Consider the following 27,514-nt stretch of genomic DNA (forward strand, 5'->3'; position numbering starts at 1 on the left):
TGCTTTCCGCTGCAGCTCCTCGGAAGCGTTCTCAGTATATCCTCCTCCCAGTGGGATGTCAGCCTCTCAGAGAGAGAGAGAGAGAGGGGGGGCCATGTTTGAGAAGGTGGCGTCACGCAGCTGCCGTAGCCCAGTAAAGCTCCTCGAGGAAAGACATGTTGTCAGTGCGCATTAATCATCGGGCCCACCATCGGAAACAGATTCCCCTCATAAGCAATTTCACTCATTAGAGTTACGGTGCTGATTTGCTGATTGGAGTTACGCTGAGGCCACTGCACTGTGAGGGAAGGAGAGGGAGGGGAGGGAGAAAGAGGGAGGGAGGGAGAGAGAGAGAGAGGGGTTCTGACACATTTACAGTGACGTGAAAGCTGAGATGTGGATTAATGTGCGTTGTCCCCGTCACACAAACTGAATAAATAAATATGAAACAAAAGCAGAGGGGAGAGACTCATTTACAAAGCAGGAAATGAAGGTTCCATTTAGTGAGGGAGTGAGACGGACTCGGGTGACATTCTCCAGACATGACTGTAAACACGAAATCACTGCAGTGGAAGTCAAGGCCGCGCGCCCACATGCATAAAGCACCTGGCGCGGCTATTCCCAGCATTCCCCAAAGTGACACAGTTCATTTCTTGTGGCGTAGACAAAACATTAGGTTGAGAGCCCCGTGCACCGCGCCGCACTGCTCCTCTGAATTGATTGGAAGTGGCCTTCCTGCCTAACATGACACGACGTAATCAGCATTCCAAACTCCTCGGGCTACGACAGGTTTAAAAACAATCTCACAGCTCAGGCAGGTAATAAAATAAATCAATTTCCCCCCCCTACGTGCATTTCTTCCGCGCCGCCGCTAATGATGCATGGTGATCACATGGTCATATTTAGGATTGGGCTGTCCGTATCGATCGCGCTCGTTCCCGTTCACGAACACCACTGTTTACATGGATCAACAATATTCCGTTTGCACAGGCCACGCGATCGCCCTTTAATGGAGTAACGTGTTTACATGACTGAGGATGCCGCTTGTTAATGGCGTATCTCAGCTGTCACACGCTGGTTTATCATAACTGGGTTATGTTTTTATTGGGGCGTGGGAGACGGTGTTTACGAGCAGCTTCTCTTAAACGCGTATGCAGAGTGACAAGTGACGTGATCGTATTTCCGGGCAAGATTTTTTGTTAATGTCAACTTTGAAAGCCAGCGCTCGACATAACAGGCCGTTATAACATGTTTTGGTTTGGATCTCATCCATCTACATCCAACTTTTCAACCACACGACTTAATAAACGGTGACAAACATGAGCCAGCACTCACATTACATGGTAACAGGGGTAACCCAGTTGAACCATATTAACAGTCCCTGCATGTTTTGGAGTGTTTGTAAACTTGTGTAGTGTGTGTGTGTGTGCGTGCGTGCGTGCGCGCGCGCGCGCGCTCTCCTCATCCATCATGCCATTCCACGTCATTCCACGTGCTTTCATCGTTTTCGAATGATCTCTGCTACGTGACTCCTCGCGCTATGCGGAGACGCACAGCGTGCACTAATTAGCTGTTAGTTTGTCAGCTGCCGATACACAACCCCTTTGTCATTTTCTTCAGGAGAAAATGCACCCTTGCAGGAATTTTCCCGCCTGCTTCCCTCAGCTCCTTTTTCTCCCCAACCCCCCCCCCCCCCCCGGTCTTGCACATTTCTCCGTCCACTCCGGCAGCCCCGGCTGGAAGTCGTTTTACAGTTCAATCAGGAATTCTAATAAACTGACCTGTGCTTTAATGACTAATTCATTGTCTCCTTTACTACCTTCATGGGTATAAAGCGGATTAATGACTTCAGCAAGGTTAAAAACAGTACCTCTGTGCTTTCCCTTCATCTACTATCAATCATCCTTTAGATTCTTAAGAGAGCGACGGAAATTGAGGGAAAATTAGTAATCCTTTTGATGGATGATAGCATTGGTAGGAGTGTGTGCATTAGATATAAGTGTGGCTATAGCATTAAAGATAAGGAGCGCCGCGTGACGCGAGGAGCTTGCATTTTAAGACGTGCCACATATGTGGAACAAACCATAATACTCTGTGACAGGAGAATTATCTTGCTGTAACAACAAAGGCTCCACAGAAGTAAGCAGGGAGTAAAAAGAAGATGTCGTATTTTTTTTATTATTGTCTCAACGTGGACGCGTAAATACCTGTTATCAAAGCGGGCCAAGACATAATCTCATATTTCACCGTATGGTAGTGTATATGTTTATAACATAAAGGCTTTTAAGGGGGAAAACTCCAAGGAACAGGAGGGAACACTCGGCAGCCGTTTAGAGAAACGAGAGCAGAAATCCACGCGAGTTGTGAAAACTTCTTTGACAGTTTCTTTACTTTTCTTCACACTGTACTTCCCCCTCCTTGTTGTTCAGAAATCCCATGGAAGAGAGAGAAAGAGAAATGTGGAAAAAAAAACAAAAAAACATGGGAAAGGCTAAGGGGAACGGCAAGGAAAAGGAAGGAGAGCAGGTATAAGGCTGTGTCTCTTTGTTTACCATTCTATACTCCCAATCACACGCGCGCTTCTCGCCGCATCTCTGGGTCTCTTCCCATTCTTGGCCCCAGTCATTTCTGACAATGTTAATGATTTAGTGGAGAGCCCTCCACTCTGGATGATTTGTGACATGTAGGAAGGCTCGGAACGGGGGAGGACGAGGCAGGTTTCTGCGGGGAGTGTTTGGGATCCAGGGATGCCTTGAAGATGGTGATTCATTATATTTAAGACAAGTGTGACATCCTACTTCAAGGAGGCAACACACATATGTATGGAAGGGGGAGATTTTTTTTTTTTTTTGTCGGGTGGCCAAAGTGGGGAGGGCTGGGTAAGTACAAAGGAATGCCTCAGTGTTTTTGGAGATGACATAGGAATAGGAGGCAGGCATATGGAGACGGCAGACTGGAAAATAATGGGTAATGGAGGAATTTAGCCTCGGGCTATATGCCTGCTTTGCCTACTTCTGTATAACTAGTATATTTATAATTCAAATACATACCTTTAATAATTAACAACCAGTGAATATTAAAGGGGGGGGGGAATGCAGGATGTCTTTCCTACAGATGGAGTCAGGTGAAAAATAGTATTCAATTTCAAAATTTGACAACAGCACAGAACAAAGGGACCAGGGAGGGAAAACAACAAAAAAAGTTGGCTGCCATTTTGGGGCCATTTTTATGATTTTCCTTTGGCGTCATGTGATAAAGCCTCGTATGAGAGTGATGTTTGTTTTTAACACGTGACTTTTACTATTATACCATACATTTAAAGTGATAGATGTTCTGTCACTGGGCCGTGTTTCCAGTCGGACCATTGTTTCTTGGTTTCTGTTCGTGAATCATTCGTTCGGCCGGCCCCGGATACTCAGGTGTACAGTTTTTCCTGGAGTGTCACACTGAGCGTTTGATAGTTTGATCGAGTGTTTTCGTTTGTGAAATGATGTCATTTCCGACGCGTTTCGGGCTGCGGCGGTTTGGAGGCAGCGTCTGACTAAATGCACTGGAAATTCTGTGTGTTTATGCGGGGGGGCTCCTAGTGTGCCTTTTTAAGATAAAACATCCCAGAGGACAGTGTGTGTTTTGTAGTCTGTACACAAGTGGCACAGAAAAGCTCTCACAGACTGTGTCAACCCGTGTTATGCAAACACCAGAGTTCAACAAGAAACCGGCGCATTTGCATATCGCCGATCTGAAACGTGTTCTTCCTTTTGTGCGCGCTGCTCATTTCTATCTGTGCTCTTTGATGTAGCTCATACATATTGACGACCCCTCTGATGGAGCCAGCCACGCTAACTACGGCGCGAGCTCAATTTGTGCATTCCCTTTTTAAAAGAGGAAACTGGTGCGTTAGTTTGTTCCATTTATATTTCCTGGGTTAATGAGCAAGTGAGAGATCGGACAATTATCATCCGCGCTAATTGATTATAATATTACAACTCGGCGGTGATGGGATGAACATGGACTCCTCGTTCACATTCCTCCAAGGGATTTGATAATATATACAATGCTTCTGTGTAATGAGGGTTTTAAAAGACCAAATCAGCTGGGGAAATGGTTTTAATTCAATTCCACTCTGACGACGCAGAGTTTTTCAGGGCGTAAATGAAATGAACAGAATTGAATTGCAGGGATGGAGGAATCAGCAAGAAGGGGCGGCGTCCTTTTTGGTTTTGAGTCATGTGAACACAAGTGATGTGGATCACCGGTTTCACACAGTGGCACAAAAAGGGTGTGAACTCTTGAAGACCTGTTCATATCTAGGTCAATTTTTCTTCCACCTTCTGGCTGTGGCGTCTTCTGTGTTTCATAGCCGCAGCTGTTAGAAATGTGGCGCTGCTGGAGCAAAGATACAGAGGAAATCAAATATTGCTTTATGGGTCTAAATGTGATTTTGTCCTTCTTGGAAGCAAACTGTGTCTTTAAACACGACACCGTTGCAGCACAACACACCGTCAGTGTCCACAGAATCACCTTTTGTCCCACATTATTCACTTTACAGTGGCCTATAGGCCCACTTCTGTCCTCGGTCGTCAACTGTCTGGAGTGTGAAGCTCTGGTATGAGCATCTAACCGCCGCTCGCTGGTGGCCCCTGCACTCGAGCTCCGTCACAGTGTGACAGTCTGTCAGGAGCCACAGGCCGCAACGCTGTGCGGAAAAGGGGAAAAAGGAATCTGCAGGAATGTGTTGATGTAGTTAACCTGGAAAGTTACGCAGCAAGTGCTCAAAGTTCCACTTCATGCGTGAAAAATTAAAGGAAACACTTTTCATTTTGCGCCGGGCCACTCCTCCTCCTCCTCCTCCTCCTCCTCCTACTCCTCTGCTCAGATGTAGTTCATGTATTTTAAGATTTAAGACTTGCTCCCCGTTATTGCTTGAAAGTCGTCCTCGCCGAGCATGTCTGTATTTTTCCAGGCTCTTGTGAGAAGTTGCTCTTATCACCTCGCAGCGATCGTCCCCGGGTGGAGCAAATAAAAAATAAGAACCACGAGTTAAATGCTGAAGTATTACACTTCTTTACTGTGCTCAATAATTAATAGCCCGTCCCATCACGCCATGAATATTTACATGCAAAGTGTCCCAGGGAGCCTTCCACATGCCAGAGGGAGGGAAGTCTGTGTGTTTATAGCATTAAACACCCAGACATCGTCACCAATCCTATTTCGCCTCCAACCACAAAAAAAAAAAAAAACACTCACTAAAGCGACGCAAGCGCGTTATTTGTTGTCGCGCGGTGTAACCTATTCAACTTCCATTTAGACGTGGCAAGTCAAATTACAGGTGCTCTCTCTGTGCCGAACCGAAATCCCAGGACACCGCTTGTCTCATCTGAATGTGGAGGGGAGCAGAAACGAGGTTTCTTGGGTGTTGTTTTCCCCGAGCAGTGACATTGCTCACAGAGATCACCTTCCACTTACTGTGTCAAAGGTCTGGTCGTCGGCCCCGCTGGAATCCAAGCGGCGTCACTCGGCAGAAGAAAGGACGCCCTTAATTAAATTGTGTTGTAAAAGCAGAATTGTGCAGTATGATATGTGAAGGGTGGGGGGGGGGGAGTTTGTACAAGTTTCAAGAGAGAGAAAAAAATCTTATGGTTATCTGAGTTGATCAGGCTGAGAACGTTGGACGTTAATCCACCGTTCTGTTTTAATCTTGCTCTGGACCCATAAATACAGAACAAATGCCGTAACAGGAGACGGGAAAACACCGCACGAGCGCTCCGCCTGTGACAGCTTCGGCGCGCTATCACGTTTATGAATATCCGACCTTTGACCTCGGAGCGGAGACTCAGCGGGGATGCACATCGGGAAGGGTCTGGATGCACAGCGAAAACCTGTCCTTGTTAAAGCTTTAAAGAAGAACTGCCGGCTAATAACAGACAAGTGGGATATGTAATACAAATAAATATGCCGTCGCGAGTGAACCTGAGCGTGTTTGGCTCGGTTACTCCGATTGGTGATATTTATCAAGGAACTGAAGGCTGAATGTTGATGTTGCCTCTCTGCAGGTCCCCGAGCTTCTAGATCTCCTCTCTGTCTCCTGTGTGGATAAGTAGTGGCTGCAAAGGCAACGCTGGTCTTTGATACTTCACTCCTCATTTGAATCAGCGGTCGCTTTATTTGACAATGCCAGGTAATTACCTGGGTACCTTGCTTGATCATGTGAACTCCTGCAGAACCAGACTGGAGGAAAAGAGGGAGGGAGGGAGGGAGAGAGAGAGGAGGTGTGTTGGGAGCTGGGCTGTGGGTATTGGAGAGGAGATGGAAATGGGAACACATAAACAGAGGACGGGGGGAAAAAAGCTAGGGGACAAAAACAAAACAGGCAAACACAAACAAACCATCTGCATTTGTTTATCTGCATTGTTTTCTGCAAGTATTTCAAACAAGTGGCGGCATGAGCGAGACACGCAGCGTGTTGTTTTAAACAAGTGGCATCTGTTTGTTGTTTGTTGTTTTTTTTGTTTTTTTTTAAAGCATTTTATTTTTTATTTTATTTTATTGTTGTCAGTGGGATTGTCCTGTGCTGTGAAGGGAGTGGACACAAGGTCAGGTAGGGAAGGTCGTTACCACAGAGAAACATTATGAAAGTGCAAGAGCTATTATGGGTCAAATTAAACGTTTTTGTCTCAGGGGTTGAGTCATTTGATTAACCTGTAGGCTGTGTGTGTGTGTGTGTGTGTGTGTGTTACAAGCAGATCCACATGTTTTTAAAAGACAATTAAGAAAAGACCAAACATAGATCGTTTAAAAATATTTAATGTCATTACATTAAATCATACAAAAATACAGATTTACAGTAAATTTACAATATGACTTTATTTTTATTTTTTTACAACATGCACTTTTGTTTTAAAAAAATATATATAATAAAACAACATTCACATTAGAAATCTGAAGACTATGATTTTTGTTTTAACTGGAAACTATTTGCTGGTGCTGATGGGGTTAAGCGGTGTGTTCCTAATGGCTGGATATGGAACCTTGTCAATGATGTTTATTGAATAGGAGAGCGGTGTTTACTCTGTTGTGTGACTAGAATATCAAAATCCGTCACTCGGCGTGAATGCAGCTGCGTTCAGGGCTGACTGACTGAGCTCTCCTTGGAGGAATCAAGCACAGACAACTTAGGCTGAAGTTTCAAGGCAGCACAGCGAGCCTGCGTGCGTCTCTTTAAGAGAAGGATACCACCTCAACTAATATTTGTTTTAACACACAAATCATTTAACATTAAAACATTTTTATTTTTATTTAAAAAAAAAAAAAAGAAAAATGTGACGGCCACAAAAATAAGCTTTGAGGCTGAATTCACACACACACAGAGAGACCAACTGTTTTTATGGTTTCCCTCTAAATGACATGTAATTCATTAAGGCTATAAATAAAGGAGTGACGGAAGTCGCGTAGAAGACACTGTAACTATAAGTGTTCACAAGGAAGCCTCTTTTCCCCTCCTCCTCCTCACCTTTAATTGTATGTATGAATAAAGCAGTGAAGACACTTTTTTCCCTGATATCTTATTTAGGCTATAGATATATATATAACTGCTACTATACCTTATTATTATTGTTTTGTTTATTTTCTTATATCCTGTTGTGTTGAAATACCACTTGCGTTATTTCGGATCTCATTACATTTCAAAAACAACACACAAACAAAACCGCGCAGTTGTTTTTATCCACTTTCTTCATGTTGTGGCCATAAAAAACTCCACACTTTCTGTATGTGCATTCCCCCCCTCCGAGTGGAAAAACACAATTTATACAATTTATATTCATTTCAAAGTATAGTGGGGGGGAATTAAGACAATTTAATAAAGGCTTAAACCGCCTGGGTTTGTCTGCTCAGCGCCTAAAGCCATATTTCCTCTGATCAGCGGAGGAGGGCGACTTTATTGGACATGTTTCTATTTCCAAATCCGCATAACAGGCAACGATGCATGCGTTTCCTATAATGTAGATAAGGGAGAGAGGGTTTGATATGTAATAAAAGGTGGGTCTGTGCTGCCTGTTTAAGCCCCTTAAGCCTGATAAATGATGAGCGACAGAGGCGCAGCAAGAGGGTCACCGCTATTAACTCCTCGCTTTCCCGGCCTCCACTTAAACTTCTCTCAATTACATGTGGTAATGTGGCTGGATACGGGCCTTATAGGCTTGCACCCGTTCAATCTGAGTGAAATAAAAGAGCAAATCACACACACACACACGCGCGCGCCCACCAAATCTGCACGGCGCCTTCTGTGAGTGCAGGTGTAGGCTGTCCCTGTAAAAAGCCACATGTTAAAGAGGGGGGGCGGGGGGGGGGACGCGGGGATTACAGTGTGTGGCGTTACTAACACATGCACACCAGGTATTCTGGGACAAACACCCGATGCAAGCTCATTAAATCAGCATTTGGTGTATCCGAGCAGGCGTTAACGACGGGCTCTAATCTCAGTGGTGACCTGCTCTAAGTGTGTCACTGCAGCCGAGCAGAGCTGCAGAGCACACGCGCGCGCTGACTCCAATATTTATTTATTTATTAAGCCATCTCTTTATTTATTTGTTTTTAGTATATTATTTTTATTAGTTTAGTAGTAGTGTCAATTGTTGTATTTTTTTACACGAAAGAAAAAAAAGTCAGAATATTTCGTTTAGGATTTATAATCTTAGCATTTTATTAAATACATTTATCCACATAAATAAGCTTTTAAAATAGTTTATCGTGTTGGTAATTTTTTGTTTTTCAAAAATCGATTATTTTTCCAAATCACAAAAACGAAAAAAAAAAAAGTCTTCTAAAATGTAGGCTCCGCTTCTGTAAGAGTCTGATTTGTGTATTTAAACACGTGATAACTAGGATAACTAACAGCTGATTATAAACGTTATTGTGATTATATAAGAAGTGCAATTTAAATGTACAACGAGGCATTCGTGTAAAATTCAAATTAAAAAAAGTTTTACGCCGTTTTTTGGGTTTTACATTGAATAATTATCCATAATAAATAAATAAATACAAAAAATCAAAGTCCAACTTGTTCTCGAAAGTAAAGCCTGGGACTAATTAAGGCCATATTTATTTTTTTAGTCTGTGTGACGCGCACTTGTGGCAGCATCAAATGTAAAATCGAATTTATGGTCCAATAAACGCCAGAAAATAACAATAAAAATATTTTAAAAAATCACAAGGCATTTGATTTTAATTCCAAAACCAGATTTTGTTGTCACGAGTGGGTATTTTCCGTTTAAATTAGGGTCCGTGTTTATTATTATGTTGTTTCTTCCTTGTGAGGCCTTCACTCGTTTGTTTCTTTAAGCCTTCGGCAGCTTTGAGGGTAAGACTGTGGCCGCCAGGTGTCGCTAGAGGGCCGCATATTTTCCTTCTGTGAAGGAAGATAGCTACAGTTACTCTCTCTCTCTCCATCTCTCTTTCTGAGTGTCACTCTCTCCCCCCTCCCTTTTACTAACCCTCTGACACCAGACTCTGAGAATCGGTGGAGGGGAAAATGAGGCTTTGGAGCTGAAGAATTTACAGTTAGTCGCGAAACTTTTACAAGTATTTGAGTTGCTCACTCCACTTTCTGAAAGCCTATAGTCACATTTCAGCGCGGGGGTCAGACAGAGTTCAGAGGCAGCGACTGAGTTTGAGAGGAGAACGCAGATGACCCAGATTATTAGGAAGAAAAGCGTTAATAAAAACGCATGAAATATTCTTTAAATGCTTGGCGAGTTTTAGATTGTATTTTTTTCCCAGTTGGACAAAACTGTTTCACTTTATGAAAAATGCAACTATACGTTTCTTATATCAAATTTGAAAATGGACAGGCTGCAAGGTTTTTTTGTTTTTTTAAATTTATTAGTATTATTGTTGTATTTTTGAGTTCCTCTGCCTCAGCAGCAGCAGCAGCAGCAGCAGTCGCTCTGTGATCCAGTCTTATCTCAGCGTCTCTATACATTAGCCCTGCTCATTTGCATAATCTCAAACACTGAAGAGGGCCAAAGGAAGAACAAAGTTACAAACAAGATTAGGGCGATTTTATTTGTTCCTGCGTTTGAGCACCGATTGTTTTCCTCCAGGAGAGTGTTTAAGGTCACTAAGAGGATTTGGAGCTCGTTTCATATCAGTGATCTTTTCTTTTTCTTTTCTTTTTTTTTTTGTTTGAGCGGAATTAAATCAACATTGTGTTTCTCTCCATATTTAGCAACAGGCTCTTAGGTGTGTGTGTGAGGGAGAGAGAGCCCCGTGGGGCAGCACAGGGTAAAAAAAAAAAAAGGTTGTAAGTCCTCCAAAGAGTAAACAGAGGAGTGGGAAGTTCAGTGCTGCTGCTGCTGTGTCCGTCCTGGTGCACCTTTTAGGATGTGACACGCGGTGGATCTTTATCTTGGTGATTGTCCCACTAGTGTTTTCCTTGAAATGGATCCTTTAGCCCCCAAATGAATCCAAACGCAGCTGCATCGCCCGTGCACGTCCCCACTACACGGACACGGGAGAGCTTTAACCCTCAGGTGACCTGAATTTGACACCATCAGATGAAACTTTACCTCCCGTTAATGTCATCCACTGATTTTTTTCAATGTATTTATTTATTTGTTTTTAATTTCACACCCTTAACGGTTGTGGTTGCACTCGAAGAATGGACCACGGTGTGAAAACCACTTGTAGAAAATGTACTTAAAAAGTGCAACAGCCTATGGGTGGGTGTCCTCCTTTGGAAATCATCTGGCTTGTAAACGCGGTCAGGTTATAAGCAGGGGAGTTTAAGTTGGCACAGGTCTTGTTTATGGGGGAGAAATTAATTTTAATTAACCACTGAGTGAATGATGATTAAAATGAAATTAGAAAATTAAATACCGACGTGTGTAATGTCGCATCAAAAGCTGATTATAAGCGAAATTAACCTATTCCACAGCCTAAATATTGTTAATTACGATGTCCCATGTTTATGGCGCCCATTAATTAGTCAAATAAATAGTTCTCAAAAGAAAGGGGTTTAACATTTCACGTCGGTGCTGGAAGTTTCATGCGGGGAAGCTCGTGTGTCTGTGGAGCCGTACATTGGACACGCATAATTAGCCTCTGCTATTTTCACACGCTCTTCGGGTGTTTGCATCACTCTCCTCGGGGGCAAACCACATATTTCTGCAATAAATGCTCAGAAAATGACGTCGAAGACCTGGAAGTCGAGTCTAATCGAGTTTTAAACAAATGCACTCGAGTGCTTTACGATAGTGTACGTTAAGAGGAGATTAAACGCGCATATGTAAATCCATGAATTGAGTCTGCGTTTCTTCTCCTGGTGCTCCAGCCTCAAAACTTACCCCCCTATACGCCGTGAAAGGACGCGCGTAAAACCGTGTAGACACTATAAGGTTTGTGCTACTTACCGTGGATGTCCAGAAGAAGAAGAGGAGGAGGAGGAGGGAAAAAAAACAACGTAAACCACAGTTTTTTTTTAGCTTATTAAAAGGGAAAAAAAGTCAGTCTCCAGCAGCAGAGTCTGCAGGCTGAACGCGTTTAGAGAAAGTAGGAGAGACTTGGAGACGGTGAGTGCCTTCGCTCTGTGCGCACAGCTCTGCAGCTCCTTCCCGGGGTATTACACGTTGAAATGTCCACACAGCCGTTTGTCAAAACCCTGCAGTGCTGCACTTCCCACCCCCCCTTTATGCCAACAAACATAGCAGTTGTCACGCTTTCGTTTATTCACTCTTTTAAGTGTAATCTCTATCTATATGTGTAAATGTATAGCCTGCTATTGCTGTAATCGACTCCCGGGCAACTCTGCCTGCTATTTTGTTTGTTGGGAGATTTTATTGACCCCTCCACAACAGTAGCCACAGCCCCGTCTCCCCCGAGCGTGTGTCTACTTTAATCCTAACCCGTGAATAATTAATTTCCACCATCAAAAATGTCACGGAGCCATAAATGGAGCCTTTATGTGTGAACCTATCAATACAGCCATGATGCCGTATTAGCATTGATGGAGCTAAATATTAAAGGGGATAGATGGCCTGCTTCTGTTTTGTGCGTTAAAGTGCTCAGACTCCAAAAGGAGCTCCACAGCAATCGATGGCCGGAGCGTTGCTCCTCCTCTAAACTTCAATCTCCTCACATGATTGATGATCTCGGGGAGCTTTGATAATTGACTGCACTGAGGTATAAGGCACGGATTTTCTATCAAGAGACGCGATTGGACGAAAGAGAAACATAAAGAATTACTTTCTCCACTTTTCTTTTTTCCCCCCTTCTTGGAAAAGTTCATTCAGGGCTCACAGGGGTGCTGCGTGCCTTTTTCATTTGCTAAGAAGACCAGAGCAATAATTAGGTGTAACATTAGCAGGCATTACTGACATAAACCGTGTGCAGACCGACTTATAACCACATCATAAGTAAGCGTCATGCGCTTATATGAAACGCAGCATTCATAAGCTGTCTGTGTCATTTTTGTGTAAAGATAGTGTTTCTTTAACCCCTTATTTCTTGGAATGGAAAAAAAAATAATAAAAAATAATAATAATGTCTTATTAAGGTTGCAGTTTTGCTGTGCGTAAAAGTTTGCATATGCACGGTGCGTAAATCCGCTTTAAAATGAACATTATTTGTGCTCTAAATCATTGTTGATGCAGTTCAGTGAGTGTTGTGTCAGTGTTTAACTCTCAGCAGTTGCAGCTTTAGTGTCCGCGTTGGTTTGGAGGAAAAAAAAAGGAAAGAAAGAAAGAAAAACCCTCCTCATTCAGCCTTCTCTGCTTTTCTTTAGGTTTCCTCTCGGCAAAAGGGAATTGGGTGGGAGTTGGATCTGTGTTGGTTTGGCTTTTTACCCCCAGTGTGGAGTTGAAGCCGTCCCTGTGCCTCGCATACACTCTGCATATCACAAGATTTGGTCTCTCCTCTCTCTTCACTCTCTTCACTGGAGCTGCTGTAGGACTGGCTATGGCCACCGCTACTTCCGGGATCCGTCATTTCATTCGCCCACCGCTCAGCGCTGCGAACTGACTCTGTTTCTATAAGCAAGCTAGCAGCCAACCTGCCAACACTCGCTGACACTCACTCATCTCAGTCTCGCCAGATAGACGAAATACCTACGGGGGAGAGAAGGCAAAGATCTGAGTCGCAATCTCTTAATTTCTCCTGCTTTTTTTTTTTGCTTTTTTCTTTTGCAGAGATAATAAAACAAGATAGCGATCTGGAAGCATTACAGGAGACACGGACTTGCGGGATGAAAACGGACTAAAAAGATTCGTCCTTCTCTTGAACATCATCACCAACCGTCATTCATTCATTACCTTGACAACCTCTGGCTTTGATTGACAGCCGGAGTGGCAAAAAGCCATGAGACACGACAGTTTAGTTACATGCAGGTTGTTGATGGGCCGATTGTAACCTTCACTTTGGCGCATTTTTTTCTTTTTTTCCGAGGAAAGAGGGGAAAACAAGAAAAATTGCAAAACTCCCTGATGCTACGATTTCAACTGAACCACACTGGCGAATAGGAGAATTCGCAAAGTTGGTTGAAAACGGAATCCTGCCTCTAAATCACTTTCTAACCGGGACTGGGATATTAAATATACGACAGATTCAGGAGTTTATTGGAGCGCAGCCTGATGGCGCAAAGGGTAGGTTTTAAATCTCCTACACTTACCTGTTCAAAACTACTGTAGGCAGGCCCTCGTATCGCTAACCTCTTGACGGGCGGTGGCAAATTTACTAAGTATTCATATCAAAGGCGCTATATTTGACATTTTTGCAGCGCCTTTACTCTTCAGGCGGAGTGACAGCCTCTCTGCCTCTCACCGTCAGCCTGCGCCACAGTCAGTGGAGCACTTTCACAGGAGACTCCAAACTCACTCGCTCTCTCCACTCGCCAAACTCTCTTTCGGGGAAGCGTCCGACTTACAATGTTTTTGGTAACGACGAACAATTTAAAACGCAGACAAAACATACGCGGTGCTTTTCTGCCCCTGCATGCGTGGCTGCAGCGCGTTCGCTGCCTTTTTTCCCCCCCCCCCTGTGTGTGTATGTGTGTGTGCGCAGTGAAAATGAGACGGCATGCTCCATGTACTTTTCACATTTGACTGGAAAAAAAAGAGGAAAAAGAAAAGAAATGAAAGAGAATGGTAATAATAAGACAACGTAGCCGGACAGTCCGCTGACTTCTGCTCTCATTTTACTCCCCAGTACGATGAGCTGGGCCACTACGGTGGGATGGACGGAGTCCCGGCGTCGATGTACGGGGACCCGCATGCGCCCCGGCCGCTTCCCCAGGTCCACCACCTGAACCACGGACCGCCGCTGCACGCCAGCCAGCACTACGGAGCCCACGCTCCACATCCAAACGTTATGCCCACGAGCATGGGCTCGGCTGTCAACGACGTTTTAAAGAGGGATAAAGATCAAATTTATGGGTAAGGTCTGCACCAAGCAAAAGTATACGCCTGCACATTTGACTTTTATTTTTATTTATTTTTTTATGAAGTTTTTACCTTTTTTCTGCAACTTTGTTTACTTGCAGTTTCGCCTCTCCCCGCGCGCCACGAAAAATTCAAACAGTGTTCTGTAACAGGATTGACCGCAATCTTGGAGCTCTATTGTTGGTCAGGGGAGTTTTGTTGATGTGTAATTTTATACGCGTTGTAGAAGGCATCGTCAAGGCTGCAGTGAGTAAGAGTTAAACCTCGAGCTCCAAATACAAGCTATAAAATAATATGGAAGCTGCCTGTGCTTGCTTCAAAGTCACAGACTGTATGTGGAAGTGCTGTATAATAAAAACACACGCTTTTTTTTATAGTATCACAACAAATGTGCCACGTTATAAAGTTCGCTGTAATATCACAGATAACTATTATTTATAAGACCTTACATAGTGTGGACTCGCTTTAACGTTGTTGATATACGTGCACAAACTTGTCAGGGTTTTTTTTTTTGGTTTTTGTCCACAACACACTCTCTCTGACACACACACACACAGCGCGTTGTATGTTTTGTAATTTCTTAAATAACAACAAAAAATAATGTATAGGTTGAATTTAACAATTGGCCACAGAACGTGCCATAATCCACAGTGGTGTTAGTATAATCTGGCGTGTAGCACAGTTAATCCACTCCATCTCGTTCACTCACGCTGTCATAGGAGTAATGTAAATAAGTTTATATTTATTCATTCACATTTTACAACTTATACCAGTTGAAGGAACAGACGTTAGACATTTTTTGTAAGAGTGTGATTTAGTTTTTAAAAATGATTTTATCGTCTGTTATAGTTGTTAAGTTAGAGTTTAATATTTGTATTACCATTTGCGTCAAAGTTAAAACTATTGTCTTCTTCTTAAGGAAGAAACATAGAAATCCACGGTGCCTCGGTTCGTCTGTGGGGTTGCTCTGCTGAAGGATTATTTTTTATTTATTTTTTTCTCTATTATAATTTTTTTTCCAAACTGCACAATTCCTCTAAAATCTGAAACAATAGCTTTTGTGTGCGTCATGATCATTTTTAGTGGAGTTTTGTTGCCTTCTCTAAAGCGTTTATAGTCTTGCACTGTAAGAAGTGTCAGTGGATTATTAATGTGCCACGGAAAATATATTACTTTTTTTAAATAATTATAATTAAAATATATTAAACGCGTGTTTTCTTTCCTTTCCCTTATTTGTTTTCAGTTAGTAAAAAAACAAACAAAAAACCCCAAATGTCTTTAATGCATTCATACACTTTTTTGTGTTGTTGTTGTTGTGTGGCTCATGTAAAGAAGCGACACAAATATGTTTTTTTTTAACTAAATAGCGAGAAATAAATAATATTAATGATATTTTTATTATGCTGTGGGAAAGATTGTAGTGAGCGGGGAGGAGACGCGTATGCAGGTTGTTCGGGACAACATTTTTTGCAGTGGGCTTGTGGAGCCGGTGTGTGCCGCTTGTGCTCAGGCTTGTGTTTCCCTTCTTGCAGTCACCCTTTATTCCCACTGCTCGCACTGGTTTTTGAGAAGTGCGAGCTGGCGACGTGTACTCCCAGGGAGCCCGGCGTAGCAGGCGGCGACGTCTGCTCTTCAGACTCCTTCAATGAGGACATTGCAGTCTTTGCCAAACAGGTCAATTTTTATATATTAAAAAAAAAATAATAATTAAAAATAATAACATGTATGTTTTGGGTGCTGTGTGGCTGCGTCATGGCTCATTGTTTTATTTTATTTTTTATATTATTATTATTATTATTATTATTATTGCCTACCTGCTTTTGTCTTAATAAGATCTATTATTTTCTATGTGAGTTCTGTCTCAAAAATGAAAGTTGTAAAAATGTCCACACACATTTAATTAATATAATTAACGCTCTTAACTCGGTGTGCTGTTGCAGGTCCGTGCAGAAAAACCTTTATTTTCATCAAATCCAGAGTTGGACAATTTGGTAAGCAGCACACTTTGACCTCTTTCTCCCTTCTCTCTCTCTCTCTGTGTTCTCTTTGCCTCTCAATAACCGCCGCCCTCGCTGCGGTCGCTCCCTGCCTTGTTTGGGGGGGATTTACTCTGGAGTGTCCACAGCATCACACAGTCAATAAGTGAACATATGATTTAAACTTCCGCGCAGATGTCAGATCAGTTTTGAAGTGAAGCTGTGTGACCACACTGGCCGCTGTCATTGTTCACTCTTCCCTTTCTAACTGACCCAGCTGACCATGCGCTGGGGAATGACTTAGTTGCTTGTGAGATGCAGATTTTTTTTCTGGCTGTAGTTCAATCATGTCATGATGTGTTAATAATTATATTAATGCATGATATAAATATATATATATATATATATATATATATATACAGTATATATGGTTTAAAAAAATGAAATATACAATTTTAATTGTGCTTATTTTCTGTACTTTCAGATGATACAAGCCATACAAGTATTGCGGTTTCACCTCTTGGAATTAGAAAAGGTAAATATCCCTGTGACCTGTAATGGACTTGATGTTGAGATGAGGAGTAGATTTAATGTCCTGTGATTATTGACACTTATTTAAAAATAAACCGGCGTACATATGGAGGGAGGGAGGGCGGGCGGGGGCATAGTTTCACGTTTTTTCATTTTCATAAAATATGCTGTTTTATTTAGCCAACTATTTGTGCAGCTGAAGTGAATATTGATCAGCGACGCTGGAGCCTCTTTGCTCGCGTTGCACATTGTTATCGATCCGCAGATTTGGTTTCAGCTGCTCATTATTTCGCCAGTTTAACGGCGTGTTCCTTTTTCTGTCGTTCAACTTGTTGCTCGGGCTCTCCTGAGAATAATAAGCTCTGCAACAATTTCACTATTGTTTCCTTTGCCGCCGATAATGTCCCTTAATTGGAGTTATTCTTGGACTGTGCATGTGGCTGAGGCGGCCCCCCCACCCCCCCACCCATCCCGAGGACTAATGTTTGTTTTCTTGCCCCCTTTTTTCTAAAGGTGCACGAGCTCTGTGACAATTTTTGCCACCGGTACATCAGCTGTTTGAAAGGAAAAATGCCAATAGATCTAGTAATTGACGAACGGGATGGCAGCTCAAAATCAGATCACGAGGAACTCTCAGGATCATCGACTAACCTTGCAGATCACGTAAGTACCACAACCTTTGTTGTACTGTGCTGTGTGTGTGTGTGCTGGTGATAGACGGCACCTGAGTGTACTATAACTTTAAAAGTCAATGCACACGAGCTGTGGAGTGTTTCAGAAAACAATCAGATTTGTTTGATGTGTCTCATATTGCAAACTTTAGCGCCACTTGGCCTCCGCTCAGCGCGTGACCCCGCTGTGCCATCAGTAAATAGAGCGTGCTCTTGTTCTGCAGAGGAAAAAAAAAAAAGAAAAGTCTGTCGATCGATGGTCTGAGGTCAAAAGCTAGATGTGATACAATAGACTGAGTTATTGTTTTAGTCTTTTGATTAGGGGCGGACATGTGTGCATATTGTGTCCGTGCTTGCCTGTGTGCTCAAGGTTCCTGTGTTTGTGTGTGTGTGTGTGCGTGCGTAAAGTGCTGTCGCGAATTATGGAGAGTTTTTTTGGGGGGGGGGGGGGACGCGAGGCAATTATCTGTTACGCAGGTTTAATGTTAAAGCAGGGTATCAGCGCTAAGCTGTAGCTTTAGGCCAATATTTAAAAAAGAAAGGGGCTTTATATTTGGAGGCTGTGCACGCGGAGCTGGATATGGCCTGTGCGTAAAGCTGTGGATTTTGCTGCAGAGGTGGAGAAAGTGGTCGCGTATATTGAAATAGATCTCAGAGCTAAAGGCTTACCATCAATGTCAAGTTCACAAGGCATATGATGGTTCGTCTGGAGGCCCCCACATTGCTGTTGATGTTAATGTGTTTAATTGTTTCATATTGATTGCCCTGTGGTTTGCTCTGCAGTGGCTCGCTCTTCTCCTCTGCTCCCCATTTTATGGCTGGAGGCTCCATAATGCTGAATTCAATTATATGCACCTGAAGTATAGGGGCTTTAAATTTGAAGATCGATTCCTTTGGTTTAAATCGAGCATTTTCGGTATAATAAACACAGACTCTCCTCTCTATATAGACTGAGCTGACAGTGCATTATTGAGTTGGTATATGTGAATTATTGCGTCTCGCCTGCACCTGACGGTGTTGACGTTTGGAGAGCGCCTATTGCGACAGTGACTAGTTAATATCTGTGCAGCACAAGGCCAAGCCTATTAGGAATTAAAGCAGATTTAAGTGTTATGCAGAGTCACTGCGCTGCATCTGTTGGGTCTGGCTTTAGGCCTAATAGCATTGGATTCCCTTTGAAAGCCCGTCGCGTTTACAGAGCCGCGCAGCGCACAAAGGTGAATTAAAACATAATGAGATCGAACTTGTCGGCGTCGGTTTGAGAAACGGCAATATTGTGGCCCTCCAACACAAGTGTAGAAATGAGGCATGCTGTTGTTTATGTTGCAGAGATTAGATAAACTAGCCTGTTTAGTTTCATGGCAGATGGCTGATGCTCAAGCCAATCTCCACTGGTGTCTCCCGCGCTCAGACACCGTCAGCTTTGCCACGAGTCCACTTGTGGGGAATATTTTTGATAATTAGAAAATTAGATATGCCAATAAAGCAAATCAGCAGCAGCAATAAACAAAGGGGGCTGCGTGACAAGCCATTTGTCTTGATGTCGTTTGGACTGACCACCTCATTAGGTATTTAAGGTTTGAGGGATTTATGTCACTCCTGTGGCACCAATGAACTTTTTTATTATACAGTTCCGAACTGCTGGGCTGGATTTGACAAAAGCAGAGGAGAGGGTTTTTTTTTTCTTATTTTCTTTTCTTTTAGAGCTGCATGTGTCTGAGCTGAAAAATGAGTTCAGCAGTGGAGGGCTGCAGTGTATTATGAACACACACACACTTCCGGTTATAGTTATTCTTTTTAAGTTAAATGACTGCATCTCATACAGTGTGTGTAAATGTGTGCACACACTGAATAGAAATAATATTTGAAATAAATAAATACAATTGAAATGGTTGAGGTGAAAAATGCATGCAGGTCTGTTTATGAGCCTAAAAACCTGTAGCAGTAAATAGTTGACCTCAGGAACATAGTTTCCATGTCTAATTAAAAAGCCCCACATGCCTAAAACATCATACATGTGTTGAATATCCAAAACAATGCACAAAAATACATTTGGCTGCATGGCAATGGAGTGCACTTCTCCTTGTGTTGATTTATTTATTGTATTTATTCATTTGTGTGTTTGGCTGTGTTTTATTATTCATTTCTGTCCTTGCTTCTGATTGCAGAGAGGAAGGCAGCGTGATAGTTAGATATGCTAATTTATTTAGTTTAGAATCTCTCACGTCCATTTTTTCTTTGCTTTCATATGCATTTTTAATATATAGCCCCGGGCTACATCTCATTTGGCGAAAGTTGGTTTTTCTGGAGATGATGATGCTCTTCACTGTGAAGGAGGCAGCCCATTGAGCTTGTTTATGTGTGTGTGTGTGTGCGCCCCCTCTCCCTTCCTCGTTTTGTTCCCCTCCTCTCTCTTCTTCATACCTGACAGCAGAGCATAATAAGCTCAGTTTTATTTACACTTGAATGCAGCATTGTCTTGAGAGATGATTGGATTATGGTATAGTGAGAGCGAGATGTGGTCCTGCTGACACTGTTGATTTCCCGTCTTTGCTCGCGGTGACTATCTCGTCCGTGGAGCCCACCCAAGGCTTCCCAACTCATTGCCCCTCCTCAGATCGACTCTATCCCATTTAAAAGAAAGAAAGAATGAAAAAAGATGTTGTATTACACTTGAAGGGTGGTGGGAGGATGAAAAAAAAAAACCCAGAGCGGTGTAGATTTGTTAACGGTCGGTACATTGTGTGTGTTCTTGTCAATGGTTTGCTCTCTTGTCTTTTAATTAATGAATAAAATGTCTTGTCTTTTCGGTGCTACATCCAATTAGGGAGCCAAACAGAATTAATGGTGTCTGAATATTATCTGTTCCAATGAATTAGCCTCTGTGTCTTCTCTTGCCATGGTGCTGCTTCTTCAGTCATGCTTACATATTAACAGGGGGGGGGCTTCTCATTTCCTCTCTGCATATGCAGTGTATTGGTTTTGAGATTGCCCCTGAATTTCCGTATAAATATGGATTTGCCAAACAGAATTTCTTGAAGAATCTGGAGGTTGGTAGTTTTTGACATGTTGAGGTCATGGCTGGAAAGGGGGAAAAAGAGGAAAAAAGGGAGATCTTTCTGTTTGTGTTTGATTTAGTAGACTATTGGTTAGGTATGATGATGACGTCCAATAGTTCATCCTGTGTCCTTGCTGCTATTTACTGTGTGTGTTATCAGGGCTTAGAGGGGGATGCTTGGTGTAATGTCCTGTTTTTGTACGTCACTGTTCGTGGTGCAGCGTGTACACAGCGCTCCTGCCTTTCCCTCTCTGCGGACGGTGAGCCTTCGGGCCGAGCTGGCCTGATGAACCGTGGAATTTCCTCCATTCTGGAGGTGTTCTAATTCAACTAGCGCTGTTCTCCTCGGGGGAGCGACTATGTTTGGATCTCTCCCTTTCTCCTCTGTGCTGCTTTGACTCGGACTTGCTCTCGCCTGTTCCATGCAGTTGTTTTGTGATGGTGGGATGTCTGGCCTCACATTTCCTATTTGATTAGTGCTCATAGACTGGGCCCTGTTGGCAGGCATATCTAATCATCGCTACCGTGGCTGGAGAAAAGCTCGGTTCACTTGTTGCGTCTCTCACACTCCCCTTTTTTTCTGCTGTGAATGACATGATAAAAAAAAACATGTGAGATTATAAATTTCATTGAAATACGACATATAATCATTACCCAGACGTATGCTCATTTGAGAGACCCACGTGATAGTTATTTACATAAAAAAAAAAAGAATAGATGACAGTAGAATTATCTGTAATGACGGCTGTGTATTTATCATTTAATATTTAGGATGTGTCATTTCTGGCGTGTGCCAGACTCATGAATCACAAAAGTTGTCACGATCTAATCCTCCTGTTTCTGAAGACATATTTTGCACATGTAATGTGCCACTCACAGCTGTGGGTAAAAGGGTTGTTTGTATTTGCCTCCGAGAAAGTTTGAAAGCATCTTTTAAGGCATCCGTGCAATCAGTCATTCCCTCACGTCTGTTTAAACACACTACAGTGAATTATTAGCTGCTAAATTAAGGACTATTTATATTCGGGGATAATTGGGGGTGTTGTAAATGCTCAGCTGTTCAAAAGTGCACCTACACTTTTCCAAAGTGGCTGCATATAATTACATGTTCAGCCAAACAAAAAATGTGTGAGGAGCCTTTCTTCTCTGTTTATGCCATGCGGCAAGATGTGTCTTGAAATGTCAGCTCGCGGCGTGATTTACGGTCGTGCGTCGTTTCTGTCGTGTCAGCGGTTCTGTACGCGTTCAGCCACGGGATCCGTGGGGCCTGCTGCTCGTGGAGTGTCGGCGACACACACACACACACACACGCACACACACACACACACACGTGGCTCGCCGTTTCTCAGCCCACCTTTTACATAGTAGCTACTACACACCGACATCTTTCTTCCCTCCCCTCCAGCTTCCACGGGGGAATTTGAGGGAAATTCAATGATGCCGCTAAATCAATTTTATTTGAAATTCCTAGGGATGTAGGCAGAGTGCAGTGAGGGAAGTGAGATTGTGCCAGGCAGGTGTTTGTAAATGAGAAACAGGGGACGGGAGCAGAGGAGGCGGCAGCAGCAGCATTCCCCGGTTCTCCTGTGGCCTGGCTGCACTACAAGCCTTCTTCTCCCCATATTGTCTTCTGCTTTATTAATTACAACTTGTATTATCAGCCGCCAGTTGCTAACCCCAGCAAACAGAAAAGGCTGCCCCTAGAGACCACACTCTTTTTGTATCTTTTTCCTCTGTCCTGTTCTATTGTGTGTGTGTGTGTGTGTGTGTGTGTGTGTGTTGCATGTTCCTGCCTGCACATTTATTTGAGATTGCTCACTGGCGTTCTCCTCCTCCTCCTCCTCCTCCTCCTCCTCCTCGTCCTGGTAACACTGCTCTTTAACACAATTAGTGAAGAGCATGGAGTGAACCATGTTTGAGTCCTAATTATGTCCAGCTTTAGGGAATAGTTACATGGACTAGAGGCCTTTATTCCTCCTCCTTTTGATTCTTCTTCCTAATGTTTTATCAAGGACTTTTTTGTGTAGGTTGAAGAGGCTTGTTTGGGGGTGACACGATTTTTTTTTCCTTCCTCTTTCCGTTTTTACAACTTGTTTGAACTTCGTCATACCCATGGGGATCGTGACAAAATGGTTGTTGTGTGTTTGTGTTGTGCAGTGCAGTGTCTGATGATGCGCCCTCTGTAGCTCGGAGAGACGCGCTAAATTATTCATGGGCAGGAAAGGCTGTTGCTTTTGTCGCCTTGTTGAGCGTGGAAAGTTAACACTGGTTGTTTTGATATTTGTTGCATTGTTTCCACCAGACAGGTTTATGAATGAGACGTGAGTTGCAGGTATTAAAAGAGTAGTGTGTGCTCCATTAATGTTGCCGTCCCGCTTTACACTGCTGTAATATCAGGTCGTATAAAGTGCTGCGGTCTGCTTTTTTTTGCCCTATAGGAACCAAACTAACAAAGCTTTATCTATATTCCTGGATACTGGCCCATTAAACCCACAGGGTAGCAAATCACAGCAAAATATCATTCCCTTTAACACCATTAGCTGGGGTGTCTTTGAATTTAATTTAGTGCCAGCGCCATTAAAAATGACACATTACTCTGCAATGATAGCTGAATTAAGTCCTATCGATTCAGCAGTTGCATTAAAACCATGCTGTGGCCATAGCTTGCAAGTGTTAGAGAGCGAGAGTGTGTGTGAGAGCGGCAAGCATAGTTTTTCAGGTCTGTTTCGCGACTTGCTGGCAGTGGGTGTCTCGCTGCAAGGAAGCAGAACCCAGTCATTTTCTTCTCTTGGAACAACAACAGACTGGTCGCTGCAGAGAGACCAGCTCTGGCTAAATACATTATGCACTCGGGGAGTCTGGAATTTTCAGCGTTCTCTCTTCCTTCCCTCTGTCTTACATGAGAATTGAAAGAGTGTGTTGTTATGTTATGAGAATGACTAGAAAATGACGTTGAAAGGAGTAGTAACGCCATGTGTGACACAGAACAGGGAAACGTTGGCAGGCTAAAAACCCACGCACGGGCTTTTGTTCATGCCTCTTCTGGGTAAATCTCCCACCTCTTTATCTGATTGCCATTCGGTGAACAGCTGACGCTGAGAGGGCCTTGAGTGGAGCGGAGGGTCTGAAGGGCCTTGTGTGTTTCTGTCTGCTGTGTTCAGCTCCGAGCCGTTGAAGAAAACAGCCCTCCTTCCCCAAAAAACTTAGGCAGATAAAAGGGCTCTGGCTCTCAGGCATAGCAGCAGCCTCGCCTCTGCAGCAGAACAAGCAGCAGCAGATCAGGACTGCGCAACCAGGGGAGCCAGCCTCAGCAGCCACTCGTCTTATAGCCTCGATATCCCTGCAAACCTCTACTCCACTAGTCTCCAGGCCCTATCCTGTCTGTCCTCCTCCAGTACAACTCACTCTGACTGGGGGAAACAAAGCAGGCTGGGCAGGCTCCTCTCTGGCGGGAGCAGAGGGAAAAGAAGTTCATCAGGAACGCTACTGAAGTTAGACGAGATGGTAAAAACGGCCTCTTTTAGGGGAATACTCTGCGGCGTGTTCTTTTTTTCTCCTGCTTTCTGATGTATATATCTGTGTTGGTGTGTGTTTGGGGGAAGGAAAAAAACCCATAGCGGGAACTGAGAAGTGGGTTGAGGTTTGTGGGAAGCCCTGATGCAGGCCTGTGTTTGTTTGGCTTGGGCTCCGCTCATGGGGCTGCTTCTCTTGGGCCCCAGACAACGTTGGCCAACATTTTGTCATCATGCTCAGGTGACACGCTAAATCGGGAGAGACTAGCGAGGGTTGTGTGTGCTGTGAGTCTTTACCAGCTCTGTCTGAGACGCTGTTTGGGGTTAGTACTCGCCTGGGCCTGTGTGTCAGTGGGCATAATCGTAGAAAATGACGTGATCGCTCTGTCCGTCTATTGCCTGGATGGCGGAGGAAATTCCACCTCAAGCCTGCCTTCGTGGGGCACTGATAAAGCCTTTCCTGTACAGTAGAAAATCCTGTTTCCCTGTGTGCACTGACAGGGCAGTGGGAAGGACCAGGAAAGAGGGGAGGATGCGAGAAAATGAACTGTAGAAGAAAGGAAAGTCTCCTTAAAAGCCATGAATTTGTTCATGGACGTGTCTTTGAAGTTAGCCAGATGAGATTTAACACTCTTTTCCGCATGTGTTTGTATATATGAGAGTGAGGCGTGTGTGCGTGTGTGTTTAAACTTCCTGCTCTGTTATGTCATTAGCATGTGTGCATAAGTGTGTATCTGCAGGCCTCTGCGTGCACGTGTGTGTGTGTATGACAGTGTGGGTGTGTGCACATTTTTGGCAGATTAGCAGGAGAATCACTGTCATATCCTATTTTCATTTCTGACACTGGTAATGATGAATGGTGCCTGTGGAGTGTTTGGACTTTTTACCTCGATATTTCTCACTTGACACGGAAGTCTCAATTGGTTATGGTATAAACGAACTCCACCAGGCTCTGCCATATGTGTTTAGACAATCGCTCAGGAGTGCTCTACTCGCAGCGTTCAAAATCAAACGCCACATTAACAGTGCTGCGTTTTGCTTTCATGCATTAATGAAACACTTTGATTACACTGTTTTGACTTATTGCCAGCTGCTTTAGTGCATTCGCCTCGTTCTCTTCATCTGTTATTATAGTGGCATTGTTGATTGTCTGTTAGCCGGGGCTCTTTGCCTTGCCAAGAGAATGTAAGCAGGCCAAGGACCCTCGCAGTGCCTGCAGACTCATACAGATGTCACTCTCATGTTTCCAACATACTCATGTGGCCTCTCTCCTTCTCTCCCTCTCTCCCCCCCCCTCTCCTTCTCGCCGCTCCTGGTTTGCGGTTTGGATGGGGAATGTGGATGGATGCACGGATGGACGGATGGATCCCACGCTCGCTTTCTCTCTTTGCAAACCTCAGAACCCAGCTTCCTGGAGAGACCACGATGACGCCACCTCCACACACTCAGCCGGCACACCGGGGCCCTCCAGTGGGGGACACGCTTCACAGAGCGGTGACAACAGCAGCGAACCAGGTAAGCCAGCACAGAAATGGGTATGCATGCACACACATGCGCAAACACATGATCATCCATAGATCCGTGCAGGAGACATTAATCATCACGTATGAGTAGAGTTGCCAATGCTTCAATTTAAGCCTATTCAATGTGAAATCTACAAAGAAAAGATGTCACATCTGTCTATACGTTGACACCCCAGTTCTTCCTATTCCACATTGGATTATCCCGCTTTTTGACTAACGTCCATGTAAGCACATAGTCGACACCTAAAAATGAACCTGCTTATCCACTGCTACAGTCACATGCAAATAAAAGCAGCCGCCACTGTAATGCAACAAACCTTTGGGGCTTCCAAAAACAAAAAAAAAAAATGTTGCTATTTGGAGAGCTAAACAAAAAACTGGTGGTTAGCTGTATATTTCTGCCCGTTCTTGATTTCATTTAAACCACATTGACTTGCTCTTGCACAACAGCCCCCTAATACTGTGTCAGTGCGCCTTGTGTTGCTGAGCACGCGACCTGCCAAACGACAATAATGCACTGAAAAACAAATATATTTGAATTTGTTACAGGTAGTGTGTGTAAGTCACAGTAATCTGCCTTGTATTTTTGTTACGGTCTGCGTCCAATTTGACATGTAAATGATTAAAAGCATATGCTGTTACTGGAATTGAGCAGTGTGGCCAAAAACATCAATAGGCTGTTAGCTTGTTTATGAACTAAATCAAACAGCTAAGAGAACAGATGATGAGCTCTTGGTCCTTCCTTTATTGTTGTGAATGCACCAAGATCTCCTTTCACTGCAGGCACAGTGTGTGTGTGTGTGTTTGTGGGACTCTTTCTGTGTCTGTGCTTGCCCTCTGGCAGTGTCCAGGGCTTTGCATGAAATTTCATCACACCCTCTACACAAACACACACACACACACACACACACACACACACTTTGATACACACTTACACCAAATACCGTCCACACATAGTGGGTCGGCTCACTGTGTCGGCTGTCTTTTTGCCAATAAGCGATCAAAGGTATCGACAGGATGCGATGCTTGATGGGATCTGTGGCGGGGGCTGTTTAAATCAGCTCGTCCTCTTTAGACAGAGGCAGTTGTTGCTGCTTCTGGAACATTAGCGACCACAGAGTGAGGGCCTCAGCAGACCTCTGCGGTCGGTAGTGTCAGGACGAGTTGGATCACAAGCTGTTGTCAGGCTGAGGAGCAAATTCTGTCGCTGAGCTATCAGCAACGGGATGTCTGTGCGGGCATGATGAAGGAATGGTTATTAATGTGACACTTACTTGATCCTGATGGGGAGAATTCTCCTCCTGCTTTCCTTATCCAGGGGAGGCAACATGCAAGCAAAAAAAATGAACGTTCCCCTTAAATGCAATGAATTTATTGTTAATCTTAAGACTTTAAAAAATAAAAATGTTAGATTTTCTCCAATAACGTCCTTTATATATATATTTAAATAAATAAAAAAATGCTGACTGATTGTAGGTCAGGAGAGAACACATGGGGAGAGATTTTGCACTCTTCCTTTTGTAATTGCAGGCAGCACAATAGACGAAGAGTGCAGGAATAACAGCACGGGGAGGGAGGGTGAGAGAAAGAAATGCACTGCCTATTGATTATCTTACACACATAAGTACAAGTGACCTGTAATCCACAGAGCACTTATCGACTGCTCTCCCCACCGTATCCAGTAACAGCGGATCAATATAGGCCAAAGACAGTTACGGTACGGCACCGCACACTGGGCCAAGATAGACTTGGACTAGATTAGGGCCAGATCAGAGGCCTGACCTATTATGAAGAGTGCTAAATGCTTGATATAGCAGTTCAAAAAAACAACAGCA

At 43.6% G+C, this 27,514-nt stretch overlaps 1 protein-coding gene and 1 long non-coding RNA gene across 11 annotated transcripts in view; one reads left to right on the forward strand and one right to left on the reverse strand.

The window, feature by feature from the left end:
* Window positions 1-6,767: 6,767 nt before the first annotated feature.
* LOC131445187 (uncharacterized) lies at window positions 6,768-11,972 on the reverse strand. Its single transcript, XR_009233816.1, has 2 exons — window positions 11,388-11,972; window positions 6,768-9,385 (listed from the first exon to the last, which is right to left on the reverse strand). It is a non-coding gene; the product is annotated as an uncharacterized LOC131445187 (long non-coding RNA).
* An 812-nt stretch (window positions 11,973-12,784) lies between these two features.
* Window positions 12,785-27,514, forward strand: part of meis2a (Meis homeobox 2a) — a 77,022-nt gene continuing 62,292 nt past the window's right edge. For 2 of the 10 annotated variants that reach the window (XM_058616103.1, XM_058616104.1), the window contains exons 1-7: window positions 12,785-13,613; window positions 14,176-14,402; window positions 15,941-16,082; window positions 16,349-16,399; window positions 16,869-16,919; window positions 17,429-17,578; window positions 25,557-25,650. In XM_058616103.1, the coding sequence (XP_058472086.1) occupies window positions 13,602-13,613; window positions 14,176-14,402; window positions 15,941-16,082; window positions 16,349-16,399; window positions 16,869-16,919; window positions 17,429-17,578; window positions 25,557-25,650 (727 nt within the window). In that variant the 5' untranslated portion in view covers window positions 12,785-13,601. Of the gene's footprint in view, window positions 13,614-13,808; window positions 13,905-14,175; window positions 14,403-15,940; window positions 16,083-16,348; window positions 16,400-16,868; window positions 16,920-17,428; window positions 17,579-25,556; window positions 25,672-27,514 lie in introns of those variants that run through there. The other 8 variants (XM_058616099.1, XM_058616102.1, XM_058616100.1 and 5 more) reach the window with 7 other exon arrangements.

Source organism: Solea solea, chromosome 18 (genome assembly GCF_958295425.1).
Source record: "Solea solea chromosome 18, fSolSol10.1, whole genome shotgun sequence".
Lineage (NCBI taxonomy): Eukaryota > Metazoa > Chordata > Actinopteri > Pleuronectiformes > Soleidae > Solea > Solea solea.